This window comes from Giraffa tippelskirchi, chromosome 11, assembly GCF_054371585.1.
Source record: "Giraffa tippelskirchi isolate mGirTip1 chromosome 11, T2T-mGirTip1v1.2.pri, whole genome shotgun sequence".
NCBI classification, from domain to species: Eukaryota; Metazoa; Chordata; class Mammalia; order Artiodactyla; family Giraffidae; genus Giraffa; species Giraffa tippelskirchi.
In genome coordinates this window covers 76962938-76978031 of record NC_137285.1, presented here as the reverse complement: position 1 = coordinate 76978031, position 15094 = coordinate 76962938, and the positions used below count along the sequence as shown (strand labels likewise).

Genomic DNA, 15094 nt, shown 5'->3' with positions numbered 1-15094 from the left:
GTCATTCTCCCATCTGCTTCCTAGGTCTGTCGGCCTACGAGCAGCTCCATGCCTTTCCACCTGGGGCCGATATCACGTGGAGCTCGTGCGCTGAGACTTCAGAAAGAAAGATTCCATCCAGGGCTGACACAGCACAGAATGGGGCAGAACGAGGCCTGGATGCGCCGTGGAACCCAGGAAAAGGCACTCCCCCTCCTGACTGTTTTGAGACCCCGCATCCAAGTTGGAGGACCGAAAGGAAGACTCGAAGGTCTCCCTCTCTTATAGAAAAGAGTAGCCAACTTTCTGGTCCTCTGTTTCCATTGAGATTCTGTTCAAGGGTCCCAGCTCGGCTTCTGCGGGTGGCTGAGCTTCTAATGGCTCCCTGCGTTCTTGTCTTTTCCTCTCCAAACCTTCCGTCCTTTTCCCCCTTCTGGGGTGGAAGGGCGCTGTCATTGCTTCTACCTTCGAGACAGATTGAGGAATAGTCTGGACCATCGACTCCTTTCCTCTCTTTGGTTCCGTGTCTCTCTCTGGCTGTGTCCCTCTCTTTTCCTTTCTCAATTCCGTCTGTGTCTTCCTCTTTCTCTCTCGTGTGTGGATGGATGGATGGATGCTAGGGATGCACATGTATATGATTAGATGAGGGTTATGTTTTAGGGATAGGTTAGAGGGAGAGAAAGGCTTTAGGTCAGAGTTGGTCATGGGGGAAGGGTCAAGGGTGGTGGTGGTGTTTCTTGGAATCTGAGTGCTGTGCATTCTTCGTCTCTTTCCATATGAACCCCTTCTCAGATACACCACTTGCAAGGAGTCTCTCGTGTTCCGTTTCCTATCTTTTGCATTTGTGAATGCTTAGCCTCTCTGTTGTGAATAGGTTCCATTGGATGGAAACCCAGTGGTGTACTTCGTTTACCTCTTTCCCTTACTTGAAGAGACCCATTTCGACCTCCGCCCAGCAAATGGCAAGGAGACTCTGATGTTAAGGAGCCTTTGACCTACGCTTCTTTCTAGCTATCTCATGACATCAGTCTTTAGGGTGAGGTTTTTCCCCGATATTGAGGTGGTATGAGATCAAACCCAATAGCGTTCTTCAGATGTAGCTGTCTGGTTTTCCCATGGACATTGATTGAAGAGGCTTTCTTGTTCCCATTTGGATATTCTCACCGTCTGTGTCAGAGATGAGTTGACCATGGATGCTGGGGTTTGTTTCTGGACCCTCAACTTTATTCCATCGATCTGGATCTGTGTGTGTTGTTGTATTCCCAATAGCATACTGTCCTGCTGCTGCTGCTGCGGCTAAGTCACTTCAGTCGTGTCTGACTCTGCAAGACCCCATGGCCTGTAGCCTACCAGGCTCCTCCGTCCAGGACATTTTCCAGGCAAGAGTACTGGAGTGGGTCGCCATTGCCTTCTCCGATACTCTCCTGAGGATCCTAGTTTGGTCGTCTAATTTCCTTTCACACAACCTTGGATGTCCGTATCGGGGCTTTTTCGTCGGATTGTATTGACAATGTAGGCTCTTTTCTGTTTCCGTACCCCTTTTGCAATTCTTTGTTCGGTGCGAAAATGCATTGGCATTTTGGGAGGAATAGCATGGAAGCTGTGGATTGCCATGTGGGGCTGTGACATGATTTTCCCAGTAGGAATTCTTTCAAGCCCTGAGCACAGCTTCTCTTTCCAGTGATTGGTGTGGGCTTGATCTTCCTCCTTCCATCTCTCGCCGTTTTGTGAGAACAGGTCCATCCTTCCCTTCTGGGGTAGATGGACTCGTGGATATCACTTCAGTGAATGGCATTGTCAGTGGGGGTGATAATTCCCTTCTCATTGGAAGACTTTGCTGTGAGTATTAGAAATGCAAGTGACTTCTCTTCCCCTTCCTCCCTGTCCATGTCTCAGAGCCACCGGGAAACAGAGGCCTCATCCACGGTCACACAGGCCTGAGGGGGTGCAACTAGACTGTTGTTTCTTCAGGCCCTCAGTGCTGGACATCATCCGGGATACTCTGTGTGTGTCTTCCTCCGTCTGGTGTCCCTTCAGACCTTTCCCTAGTTTTCACAGGCTTGTTGTGTTGGCGTTCTTTGTCTGTTTGGAGACACATCCTTGATAAGCTTTGTGTTTCCACTCATTCGTCTCGCGATGTATGACCTGTCTTTTGCTTTTGTAATGAGGTCTTTCCCACAGTAGATATCTTTGATTTTGCAAAGTCCACTGTATTCTCTGGGTTTTTTTTGTGGACTGCCTTTTAGTTTTGTGTGTGAAGACTCAAAGCACGTGTCCGGTTTCTGCTCATTGTTCTTCTAGATTTGTGACAAGTTTTCATGGAAAGTTTGTCTAGGGATAACTGGAAGTGAACTCGGTGTAAGGTGTCAAGTCTCCATCTCCATTCATGTCATCCCCTGCAGTTTCCAATTCCCTGTTCCTGAGTGGTTTTGGAGATCTTGTGGGAAGGTTGGTTGCATTGGAGTTTGCATTTCCACCTTGATTCGATTCACACTGTTCTGCCCTCAGGGACACTGTCAAGGGGGAGTGAGGAGCAGCCTGCACTTCCAGCAGTGACCACACGGTGGGGCGAGTGCTGCTCTCCCCTCTGGGAGCCCCAGGCCACAGGCATCCCAGTGAGGAGCCAGCTCTGTGCTCAGCTGAAAGGAGTTAGTCTCTCAGGAGCCTCGGAGCCCTTGCCTTTGGATCACCCAGGGTGGGCATTTACTGGGACAGAAAAAATTGCCCTGAATTCCATGGACGGAAGAGCCTGGCTGTGTAGAGTTGGTGAGTTGCCGTGAATCAGACACAACTGAGGACACAAAAATTCAATAGATTAAAACACATTTTGGGGGTGGGGGGGAGTGAAAGTGGGTGATGTGGGTTTTTTTGTCTTATATAATAGCCAAGGGAAATCTAGTTTAAACCTAAATTCACATAGATGGGAAAGGTATAGCTCTCCGTCACCCTATTTAAAAAAAAAAAAAACTACTAAACTTTTCTGAAAGTTTATTTAGTAGCTTCCTTGAGCAGTTTATTGTGGAGCATTTTTTTTTTCTGTGACATTGGCCTCATTAAAAATTATGGTTTGCCTTTAGTGGATAATTTTGTTCATTGGTTTCTTAGAGAACCTTGGTAATCTTTGAGTTTCCTGGGGAGTATGGTCACATGACCTGGCCCTGGCCAATCGGTGCGTTCCACCTCCCTGGCCACTGTGATTGGCTCCGGGCTGGGGCAGTGCCCAATCGGGGCCCAGGGCCGGGCCTCACGTTGGAAGCCAGGGGAAGACGAGCTCTCGTCCTGCTGGGGTAGGGGAAGGGGTGGGGCCGGGGGAGGTCAGGCTCCAGCAGTGGGAGGGGCTTGAGGTCCGCCTGCGGCAGTTGGTGACGTTCCTGCTCCCCTCAGGGCAGAGCCGCCGGCCTGAGAATGAGGGCGCTGCTGAGCCCAGGGGCTGGGATGGCCCGTTGCTGCTGTGGTCCCAGAGCTCCACCCGAGACCTGAGGGAAGCCGTCTGCCCGTGAGTCCTCTCCCGCTTGTCTGTCAGCTTGTTTGAAGCATGCTGGGTTTTCTGCCCAGCTGGCTAAGGGGAGTCCCTGGAAATGCAAGGGTGTGGGTTTTGGCAGACTTCAGGGAAGACATGCCAGATGAGCCTGGGAGACTCCAGCTTAAGCTGGATTCAGGAGATATCTCTTCGGGCCAGCTAGTAATTGTAGGATAAGCCTAATGAGTCTTCACAGGATGAAGAGAGTAACGTGCCAAGGTAGCAATTGATGTCCTCATTCGAGAGGATGAAGCTGGTGCTCAGAGAAGGGGGGAACTTGGCCACAGCAAGGAGGTGTGCACCCAGACAGAACCCCCCAGATCCGGCCATTGGAGCTCAGGGAGGCCACTGGTGTGGCTTGTCCCTGTGGCAGGGCCCGAGGCAGGCAGCCCACCCTGATTCCTGCGGGGGCCTGACTTGGGAAGTGCCATCTGGTAGCTTTGAGACTCACCAAACCAAATTGCACTGGAGAGAGGAGGGACACCTTCCTTCATCCACCCCCCACCCCCGCCGGATTCCCACATACCCTGACCCCTTTCTCTCGATTTCGGAGCCATTTCCAGAGTCCCGCTCATATGACCTCATTTGAAGTGCACTGTGGACGGGCTGCCATCTGCAGCTGCTACCACAGCAGCCAAGGGCTTTAGCTCCCGACTACCTCCCTTCCTTTGGAACTTGGGGGCCCTCTACTCCCCACTTGCACACCACAGACCTTTGCTGAGGATTGTGGGGACCCTCACTCAGTTTGCAGCACGTTGTAGCCATCCCTGTCCTCCCTTGAAACTCAGCTTGTGAGCTCCTTTGGAGCAGCGTGGCCCACCTGGCTGCAACGGAAGAGACACAGCTGACAGTGAAACAACAGCTTAGATCTGAGAGCCGGAAAGCTCTGTCAAAAGGGACCTCCCTCTTCACACCGTAGAGGCTGTAGGAGCCGCCAGGCTTTCGGAACCAGTGCTGGGGCCAAAATGACTCCACAGCTGTTTTCCTTCCTGGGGAGGGTTCTGGCTCGAGCGGGAATGGCTCAAGTCTCCTAAGGTTCTGAAAGCCCACTGTGTGCAGATTCACGGTACACAGAGAGGAAAAGGTGGAGTCCTAGCCTGGAGGTGGTCACAGCTCACGGATGAGCCAGGCAGGCAGGCAGGCAGGGCATGAGAACACCTGAGCTGCCTTCATGAGTGAATGGTGTGGGGGCAGAGGAAGAGAAGCCGGTCTGCTCCCTCGTGTGGTGCCCAGGGCAGGTTGTCCCCAGAGGAAACCCTTACGACGGTGAGGACTATCACTGCTGTTTCCCAAGGGGTTCCGTCGGTGCGTGTCTTCCCCGGAGCGGTCAGGCCGTCTCTCAAGTACACTGGCCATGGGCATTGCCTCTCCTTGGAACTTCCCATGTGTTTCTCTTTTTTATGGAACAGTGATTTTCTAGAGTGGTTCTGGGCCACAAGGATGTTGGGTCATTTTCTAGCCTTCTGTCATGAAGAACGCTTTCCTGGGCATGGGGGTGGTTTGTTGTTCCAGCTCCCTTTCTTGGCTTCTTTTGGGAGCTGGTGCAACAAGAGGAGCTCAGCCTCTGCCTTCTGGCTGAGATGTCACCCTTCAAACAGCAATGCCTGCCTGGAGATAATGATGGCAGTTGCCAAAAGGGCTTCGTTTGGCACATGGTATCTTGAAAGGACGTACACCGTCCTTTCAGCTATCAAAGGCTAGTTCAAATGACATAAAAATGAGAACTCTCCAATGGAGTCTTACAGTAGGTGGAGAGTCCGAAAAACACTCCTTCAGTCATTTCGCTGAGAGTCACTGATTGGGGACACCAAGAATATAGGAAGGAATGCAGAAAGAAAAGATGAAATTGTGTTCAGGATCGGGGGGAGGGATGAACAGGGCGTGCTTGCCTTGAATCCAGGCTTTGTTGGGGGGTGGGGCATAAAGATGGAACGGGTCTGAAACTACAAAGTGGTGATGGTAACACAGTATCACCAGAGTTACACAACAGTGTTCCCAGATTGCAACAATGATGAAAAAGTTTACTAATCCCAACTTAACCAACAAAAATCCAGGAAACCATACAAAAAATAAAACATCACCAGAAAGGTGGAAACAAACCACATGCAAAGCAGTTCAGGGGAAAGGAACTCCATGTCCCCTGGGGGCAGACCGAGTTGCCGGCATCCACGGTGAGCAGACAGGGATGGAGGCTGCAGAGCCGACCGCTCCCCTGGACGTGGTGTTTCCGGTAAGGGCTCTGGGTCTCTGTCCAGAGCGGGGGCTCTTTCTCCCTGCAGGGCTGGGTGAGTCATCGTGGGCGTCTGGGTGTTGCGCGGGAGCCAGGGCAGGCTCTCCCTGCCGAGGCGGTGACTCTTCCTCTGCCTCGGGTTCTCTTGCCAAAGCCCGAGCAGGTAGAGGTGCACGTGGAGGTGGAGGTTCTCGCTGAGGGGGTGGGACATCAGTGCCTGGGGCTGGGGGTCCTGCAGGCACGGAGATCCGATCTGCCCGGTGTGCTGGCCAGTACCCAGCTGGCCTGGTGTCTCTGCGAGGGCAAGTCTCGCTTCTCCATCTGCCCTCGGTGGATCCCTGGGTCCTGCACCTGGAGCCACCACCTGTGTGGGGACAGGTCTGGGAAGTGGAGCCTGGTTCCAGTTGGAGGCCAGTGCTAGAGCTGGGGGAGAAGCAAAGTTTGCCCACAGGCCAGCCTTGGCATGTGCGTACCCCGGGACAGAAACCTTCCAAGAGGTTCCCAAAGAATACCCAGCGTCAGATGTCTTTTGGGACTGAAGTGTGCAAGATGGGGGGCGGGGGGTGTGAGGCCAGCGCTTGCTGCAGGCCCAGCAGCAGCTTTCGAGGACTCGTCCCTGTGTAGCTCAGCACCCCTCCCCACACACTCCCGTGCACCAGCCCCAGCGTCCTCACCTCTGTGCTGTGGCGTGCTGGGCTCCAGGTCCTCCTGGTGCCTCAGAGGCCGGGGTTCTCTGGACTCTGGGTCGGAGCCGGGTGTGCTGAGCTCCGTGGAAGCCTCAGACTGGGCCGCCGGCTGTATCCTGGGCGGTGTCTCGGCAGCAGGCCTTCCCCACCTCCGCGTCTCCCTCGGTGGGGCTGATGCCTCCGTGGGCACGCTGACCTGGAGCCTGCACTGGGCCTCACGGGCGGGCGGGTGGTGCTCCGACCCCTCCCTCTGGGAGCTGGATGGGGTGTCCCCGTCCTCGGCCTCATCACGTGGGAAGCTCTGCAACGACAGTGACCGTCAGCCAGCCATGCTGGGAGTTTTCCGAGCTGGGCCTGGCCAGTGGAGCCGCTGCTTCTGCCTGCTCGAACTTCTCTTCCCAGAAGGGTCAGAGACGTGTGTCTGCTCAGATCCCCACCCGGGAGGAAAGAGACCCATCTGAGGGTGTGAGGTCAGCCTGGCCGGTCGGCGCTGCCCACACTCTCCCCATCCCGCCCAGCCTGCTCTCCCCTGGGGTGTGGGCACAACTTGTCCACAGGCTTCTGACCCCACATCCGCCTGGGCTTCCTTGAGGGAGACACAGCCCGAGAAACCCGCATCCCCACACACAGGCAAAGGACCCGGTGTTTCCGGGTGGCATGGGAGAGGTGGCCTGGCCCGGCCTGGGGCTCCCCGTGTTACCTTTCTGTTTCTCCGGGCAAAGGGCCAGAGGCCTCTCGGGGGTGTCCTGAGCCAACGTCGACAGGGTGCCCACGCACACTGCCTGTGAGCTCTCCTGAGGCCCCGGCCTCTGGGCAGGGGCAAACAGCAGAACATCTTGGCAGCAAGTGATCTGGCTGGGGGCTCCTCTCCGCTCTGGAGGCCTGGATACCCGGATTGCGGGTTCTGTTGGGTTCTGTTGCCGGCAGGTGACATCATTTCCTGGGGTTCGTGCTGAGGTCCCTTCCTCAAAACTTCCCAAGGGAATCTCTGGGTTTCTGACTGCTCGACCACCCCCCTTAGGCCATGTGCAGGCACAATGACACCCACACGGCCCAGCCCACAGCCCTGGGGAGGCCTGGGTTCAGCCAGGGCCTGAGCTCCGAGGACCATGCTGCTCTCAGACCAGGCTCCTTCTTCTCATAAGTGGTGTGGCCCTGGACAAGCATATGCCCCTCAGGGTTGCCCCAGTCTCTCCATCTGCAGAGTGGGGGTCATTCTCCCATCTGCTTCCTAGGTCTGTCGGCCTACGAGCAGCTCCATGCCTTTCCACCTGGGGCCGATATCACGTGGAGCTCGTGCGCTGAGACTTCAGAAAGAAAGATTCCATCCAGGGCTGACACAGCACAGAATGGGGCAGAACGAGGCCTGGATGCGCCGTGGAACCCAGGAAAAGGCACTCCCCCTCCTGACTGTTTTGAGACCCCGCATCCAAGTTGGAGGACCGAAAGGAAGACTCGAAGGTCTCCCTCTCTTATAGAAAAGAGTAGCCAACTTTCTGGTCCTCTGTTTCCATTGAGATTCTGTTCAAGGGTCCCAGCTCGGCTTCTGCGGGTGGCTGAGCTTCTAATGGCTCCCTGCGTTCTTGTCTTTTCCTCTCCAAACCTTCCGTCCTTTTCCCCCTTCTGGGGTGGAAGGGCGCTGTCATTGCTTCTACCTTCGAGACAGATTGAGGAATAGTCTGGACCATCGACTCCTTTCCTCTCTTTGGTTCCGTGTCTCTCTCTGGCTGTGTCCCTCTCTTTTCCTTTCTCAATTCCGTCTGTGTCTTCCTCTTTCTCTCTCGTGTGTGGATGGATGGATGGATGCTAGGGATGCACATGTATATGATTAGATGAGGGTTATGTTTTAGGGATAGGTTAGAGGGAGAGAAAGGCTTTAGGTCAGAGTTGGTCATGGGGGAAGGGTCAAGGGTGGTGGTGGTGTTTCTTGGAATCTGAGTGCTGTGCATTCTTCGTCTCTTTCCATATGAACCCCTTCTCAGATACACCACTTGCAAGGAGTCTCTCGTGTTCCGTTTCCTATCTTTTGCATTTGTGAATGCTTAGCCTCTCTGTTGTGAATAGGTTCCATTGGATGGAAACCCAGTGGTGTACTTCGTTTACCTCTTTCCCTTACTTGAAGAGACCCATTTCGACCTCCGCCCAGCAAATGGCAAGGAGACTCTGATGTTAAGGAGCCTTTGACCTACGCTTCTTTCTAGCTATCTCATGACATCAGTCTTTAGGGTGAGGTTTTTCCCCGATATTGAGGTGGTATGAGATCAAACCCAATAGCGTTCTTCAGATGTAGCTGTCTGGTTTTCCCATGGACATTGATTGAAGAGGCTTTCTTGTTCCCATTTGGATATTCTCACCGTCTGTGTCAGAGATGAGTTGACCATGGATGCTGGGGTTTGTTTCTGGACCCTCAACTTTATTCCATCGATCTGGATCTGTGTGTGTTGTTGTATTCCCAATAGCATACTGTCCTGCTGCTGCTGCTGCGGCTAAGTCACTTCAGTCGTGTCTGACTCTGCAAGACCCCATGGCCTGTAGCCTACCAGGCTCCTCCGTCCAGGACATTTTCCAGGCAAGAGTACTGGAGTGGGTCGCCATTGCCTTCTCCGATACTCTCCTGAGGATCCTAGTTTGGTCGTCTAATTTCCTTTCACACAACCTTGGATGTCCGTATCGGGGCTTTTTCGTCGGATTGTATTGACAATGTAGGCTCTTTTCTGTTTCCGTACCCCTTTTGCAATTCTTTGTTCGGTGCGAAAATGCATTGGCATTTTGGGAGGAATAGCATGGAAGCTGTGGATTGCCATGTGGGGCTGTGACATGATTTTCCCTATAGGAATTCTTTCAAGCCCTGAGCACAGCTTCTCTTTCCAGTGATTGGTGTGGGCTTGATCTTCCTCCTTCCATCTCTCGCCGTTTTGTGAGAACAGGTCCATCCTTCCCTTCTGGGGTAGATGGACTCGTGGATATCACTTCAGTGAATGGCATTGTCAGTGGGGGTGATAATTCCCTTCTCATTGGAAGACTTTGCTGTGAGTATTAGAAATGCAAGTGACTTCTCTTCCCCTTCCTCCCTGTCCATGTCTCAGAGCCACCGGGAAACAGAGGCCTCATCCACGGTCACACAGGCCTGAGGGGGTGCAACTAGACTGTTGTTTCTTCAGGCCCTCAGTGCTGGACATCATCCGGGATACTCTGTGTGTGTCTTCCTCCGTCTGGTGTCCCTTCAGACCTTTCCCTAGTTTTCACAGGCTTGTTGTGTTGGCGTTCTTTGTCTGTTTGGAGACACATCCTTGATAAGCTTTGTGTTTCCACTCATTCGTCTCGCGATGTATGACCTGTCTTTTGCTTTTGTAATGAGGTCTTTCCCACAGTAGATATCTTTGATTTTGCAAAGTCCACTGTATTCTCTGGGTTTTTTTTGTGGACTGCCTTTTAGTTTTGTGTGTGAAGACTCAAAGCACGTGTCCGGTTTCTGCTCATTGTTCTTCTAGATTTGTGACAAGTTTTCATGGAAAGTTTGTCTAGGGATAACTGGAAGTGAACTCGGTGTAAGGTGTCAAGTCTCCATCTCCATTCATGTCATCCCCTGCAGTTTCCAATTCCCTGTTCCTGAGTGGTTTTGGAGATCTTGTGGGAAGGTTGGTTGCATTGGAGTTTGCATTTCCACCTTGATTCGATTCACACTGTTCTGCCCTCAGGGACACTGTCAAGGGGGAGTGAGGAGCAGCCTGCACTTCCAGCAGTGACCACACGGTGGGGCGAGTGCTGCTCTCCCCTCTGGGAGCCCCAGGCCACAGGCATCCCAGTGAGGAGCCAGCTCTGTGCTCAGCTGAAAGGAGTTAGTCTCTCAGGAGCCTCGGAGCCCTTGCCTTTGGATCACCCAGGGTGGGCATTTACTGGGACAGAAAAAATTGCCCTGAATTCCATGGACGGAAGAGCCTGGCTGTGTAGAGTTGGTGAGTTGCCGTGAATCAGACACAACTGAGGACACAAAAATTCAATAGATTAAAACACATTTTGGGGGTGGGGGGGAGTGAAAGTGGGTGATGTGGGTTTTTTTGTCTTATATAATAGCCAAGGGAAATCTAGTTTAAACCTAAATTCACATAGATGGGAAAGGTATAGCTCTCCGTCACCCTATTTAAAAAAAAAAAAAAACTACTAAACTTTTCTGAAAGTTTATTTAGTAGCTTCCTTGAGCAGTTTATTGTGGAGCATTTTTTTTTTCTGTGACATTGGCCTCATTAAAAATTATGGTTTGCCTTTAGTGGATAATTTTGTTCATTGGTTTCTTAGAGAACCTTGGTAATCTTTGAGTTTCCTGGGGAGTATGGTCACATGACCTGGCCCTGGCCAATCGGTGCGTTCCACCTCCCTGGCCACTGTGATTGGCTCCGGGCTGGGGCAGTGCCCAATCGGGGCCCAGGGCCGGGCCTCACGTTGGAAGCCAGGGGAAGACGAGCTCTCGTCCTGCTGGGGTAGGGGAAGGGGTGGGGCCGGGGGAGGTCAGGCTCCAGCAGTGGGAGGGGCTTGAGGTCCGCCTGCGGCAGTTGGTGACGTTCCTGCTCCCCTCAGGGCAGAGCCGCCGGCCTGAGAATGAGGGCGCTGCTGAGCCCAGGGGCTGGGATGGCCCGTTGCTGCTGTGGTCCCAGAGCTCCACCCGAGACCTGAGGGAAGCCGTCTGCCCGTGAGTCCTCTCCCGCTTGTCTGTCAGCTTGTTTGAAGCATGCTGGGTTTTCTGCCCAGCTGGCTAAGGGGAGTCCCTGGAAATGCAAGGGTGTGGGTTTTGGCAGACTTCAGGGAAGACATGCCAGATGAGCCTGGGAGACTCCAGCTTAAGCTGGATTCAGGAGATATCTCTTCGGGCCAGCTAGTAATTGTAGGATAAGCCTAATGAGTCTTCACAGGATGAAGAGAGTAACGTGCCAAGGTAGCAATTGATGTCCTCATTCGAGAGGATGAAGCTGGTGCTCAGAGAAGGGGGGAACTTGGCCACAGCAAGGAGGTGTGCACCCAGACAGAACCCCCCAGATCCGGCCATTGGAGCTCAGGGAGGCCACTGGTGTGGCTTGTCCCTGTGGCAGGGCCCGAGGCAGGCAGCCCACCCTGATTCCTGCGGGGGCCTGACTTGGGAAGTGCCATCTGGTAGCTTTGAGACTCACCAAACCAAATTGCACTGGAGAGAGGAGGGACACCTTCCTTCATCCACCCCCCACCCCCGCCGGATTCCCACATACCCTGACCCCTTTCTCTCGATTTCGGAGCCATTTCCAGAGTCCCGCTCATATGACCTCATTTGAAGTGCACTGTGGACGGGCTGCCATCTGCAGCTGCTACCACAGCAGCCAAGGGCTTTAGCTCCCGACTACCTCCCTTCCTTTGGAACTTGGGGGCCCTCTACTCCCCACTTGCACACCACAGACCTTTGCTGAGGATTGTGGGGACCCTCACTCAGTTTGCAGCACGTTGTAGCCATCCCTGTCCTCCCTTGAAACTCAGCTTGTGAGCTCCTTTGGAGCAGCGTGGCCCACCTGGCTGCAACGGAAGAGACACAGCTGACAGTGAAACAACAGCTTAGATCTGAGAGCCGGAAAGCTCTGTCAAAAGGGACCTCCCTCTTCACACCGTAGAGGCTGTAGGAGCCGCCAGGCTTTCGGAACCAGTGCTGGGGCCAAAATGACTCCACAGCTGTTTTCCTTCCTGGGGAGGGTTCTGGCTCGAGCGGGAATGGCTCAAGTCTCCTAAGGTTCTGAAAGCCCACTGTGTGCAGATTCACGGTACACAGAGAGGAAAAGGTGGAGTCCTAGCCTGGAGGTGGTCACAGCTCACGGATGAGCCAGGCAGGCAGGCAGGCAGGGCATGAGAACACCTGAGCTGCCTTCATGAGTGAATGGTGTGGGGGCAGAGGAAGAGAAGCCGGTCTGCTCCCTCGTGTGGTGCCCAGGGCAGGTTGTCCCCAGAGGAAACCCTTACGACGGTGAGGACTATCACTGCTGTTTCCCAAGGGGTTCCGTCGGTGCGTGTCTTCCCCGGAGCGGTCAGGCCGTCTCTCAAGTACACTGGCCATGGGCATTGCCTCTCCTTGGAACTTCCCATGTGTTTCTCTTTTTTATGGAACAGTGATTTTCTAGAGTGGTTCTGGGCCACAAGGATGTTGGGTCATTTTCTAGCCTTCTGTCATGAAGAACGCTTTCCTGGGCATGGGGGTGGTTTGTTGTTCCAGCTCCCTTTCTTGGCTTCTTTTGGGAGCTGGTGCAACAAGAGGAGCTCAGCCTCTGCCTTCTGGCTGAGATGTCACCCTTCAAACAGCAATGCCTGCCTGGAGATAATGATGGCAGTTGCCAAAAGGGCTTCGTTTGGCACATGGTATCTTGAAAGGACGTACACCATCCTTTCAGCTATCAAAGGCTAGTTCAAATGACATAAAAATGAGAACTCTCCAATGGAGTCTTACAGTAGGTGGAGAGTCCGAAAAACACTCCTTCAGTCATTTCGCTGAGAGTCACTGATTGGGGACACCAAGAATATAGGAAGGAATGCAGAAAGAAAAGATGAAATTGTGTTCAGGATCGGGGGGAGGGATGAACAGGGCGTGCTTGCCTTGAATCCAGGCTTTGTTGGGGGGTGGGGCATAAAGATGGAACGGGTCTGAAACTACAAAGTGGTGATGGTAACACAGTATCACCAGAGTTACACAACAGTGTTCCCAGATTGCAACAATGATGAAAAAAGTTTACTAATCCCAACTTAACCAACAAAAATCCAGGAAACCATACAAAAAATAAAACATCACCAGAAAGGTGGAAACAAACCACATGCAAAGCAGTTCAGGGGAAAGGAACTCCATGTCCCCTGGGGGCAGACCGAGTTGCCGGCATCCACGGTGAGCAGACAGGGATGGAGGCTGCAGAGCCGACCGCTCCCCTGGACGTGGTGTTTCCGGTAAGGGCTCTGGGTCTCTGTCCAGAGCGGGGGCTCTTTCTCCCTGCAGGGCTGGGTGAGTGATCGTGGGCATCTGGGTGTTGCGCGGGAGCCAGGGCAGGCTCTCCCTGCCGAGGCGGTGACTCTTCCTCTGCCTCGGGTTCTCTTGCCGAAGCCCGAGCAGGTAGAGGTGCACGTGGAGGTGGAGGTTCTCGCTGAGGGGGTGGGACATCAGTGCCTGGGGCTGGGGGTCCTGCAGGCACGGAGATCCGATCTGCCCGGTGTGCTGGCCAGTACCCAGCTGGCCTGGTGTCTCTGCGAGGGCAAGTCTCGCTTCTCCATCTGCCCTCGGTGGATCCCTGGGTCCTGCACCTGGAGCCACCACCTGTGTGGGGACAGGTCTGGGAAGTGGAGCCTGGTTCCAGTTGGAGGCCAGTGCTAGAGCTGGGGGAGAAGCAAAGTTTGCCCACAGGCCAGCCTTGGCATGTGCGTACCCCGGGACAGAAACCTTCCAAGAGGTTCCCAAAGAATACCCAGCGTCAGATGTCTTTTGGGACTGAAGTGTGCAAGATGGGGGGCGGGGGGTGTGAGGCCAGCGCTTGCTGCAGGCCCAGCAGCAGCTTTCGAGGACTCGTCCCTGTGTAGCTCAGCACCCCTCCCCACACACTCCCGTGCACCAGCCCCAGCGTCCTCACCTCTGTGCTGTGGTGTGCTGGGCTCCAGGTCCTCCTGGTGCCTCAGAGGCCGGGGTTCTCTGGACTCTGGGTCGGAGCCGGGTGTGCTGAGCTCCGTGGAAGCCTCAGACTGGGCCGCCGGCTGTATCCTGGGCGGTGTCTCGGCAGCAGGCCTTCCCCACCTCCGCGTCTCCCCCGGTGGGGCTGATGCCTCCGTGGGCACGCTGACCTGGAGCCTGCACTGGGCCTCACGGGCGGGCGGGTGGTGCTCCGACCCCTCCCTCTGGGAGCTGGATGGGGTGTCCCCGTCCTCGGCCTCATCACGTGGGAAGCTCTGCAACGACAGTGACCGTCAGCCAGCCATGCTGGGAGTTTTCCGAGCTGGGCCTGGCCAGTGGAGCCGCTGCTTCTGCCTGCTCGAACTTCTCTTCCCAGAAGGGTCAGAGACGTGTGTCTGCTCAGATCCCCACCCGGGAGGAAAGAGACCCATCTGAGGGTGTGAGGTCAGCCTGGCCGGTCGGCGCTGCCCACACTCTCCCCATCCCGCCCAGCCTGCTCTCCCCTGGGGTGTGGGCACAACTTGTCCACAGGCTTCTGACCCCACATCCGCCTGGGCTTCCTTGAGGGAGACACAGCCCGAGAAACCCGCATCCCCACACACAGGCAAAGGACCCGGTGTTTCCGGGTGGCATGGGAGAGGTGGCCTGGCCCGGCCTGGGGCTCCCCGTGTTACCTTTCTGTTTCTCCGGGCAAAGGGCCAGAGGCCTCTCGGGGGTGTCCTGAGCCAACGTCGACAGGGTGCCCACGCACACTGCCTGTGAGCTCTCCTGAGGCCCCGGCCTCTGGGCAGGGGCAAACAGCAGAACATCTTGGCAGCAAGTGATCCGGCTGGGGGCTCCTCTCCGCTCTGGAGGCCTGGATACCCGGATTGCGGGTTCTGTTGGGTTCTGTTGCCGGCAGGTGACATCATTTCCTGGGGTTCGTGCTGAGGTCCCTTCCTCAAAACTTCCCAAGGGAATCTCTGGGTTTCTGACTGCTCGACCACCCCCCTTAGGCCATGTGCAGGCACAATGACACCCACACG

The 15094-nt window shown here is 54.7% G+C and overlaps 2 protein-coding genes and 1 long non-coding RNA gene across 3 annotated transcripts in view; 1 reads left to right on the top strand and 2 right to left on the bottom strand.

Moving 5' to 3' along the window:
* The window catches only part of LOC145527606 (uncharacterized), a 109861-nt gene that overhangs the window by 58549 nt on the left and 36218 nt on the right, over positions 1-15094 (top strand). Inside the window, exons 24-29 of the long non-coding RNA XR_014069768.1 lie at positions 25-250; positions 2488-2745; positions 3364-3475; positions 7651-7876; positions 10114-10371; positions 10991-11102. This is a non-coding gene — a long non-coding RNA (uncharacterized LOC145527606). The remainder of the gene's footprint in view (positions 1-24; positions 251-2487; positions 2746-3363; positions 3476-7650; positions 7877-10113; positions 10372-10990; positions 11103-15094) is intronic.
* Positions 3363-7285, bottom strand: LOC145527544 (uncharacterized). The gene is made up of 3 exons (XM_081545644.1): positions 7116-7285; positions 6404-6716; positions 3363-6152 (listed from the first exon to the last, which is right to left on the bottom strand). Exons 1-3 carry the CDS (start codon positions 7248-7250, stop codon positions 5524-5526), a joined length of 1077 nt encoding a protein of 358 aa, XP_081401770.1. The 5' UTR covers positions 7251-7285; the 3' UTR covers positions 3363-5523.
* Positions 13127-14913, bottom strand: LOC145527531 (uncharacterized). The gene is made up of 3 exons (XM_081545629.1): positions 14744-14913; positions 14032-14344; positions 13127-13780 (listed from the first exon to the last, which is right to left on the bottom strand). The coding sequence occupies exons 1-3, from the start codon at positions 14876-14878 to the stop codon at positions 13152-13154; spliced, it is 1077 nt and encodes a 358-aa protein (XP_081401755.1). The 5' UTR covers positions 14879-14913; the 3' UTR covers positions 13127-13151.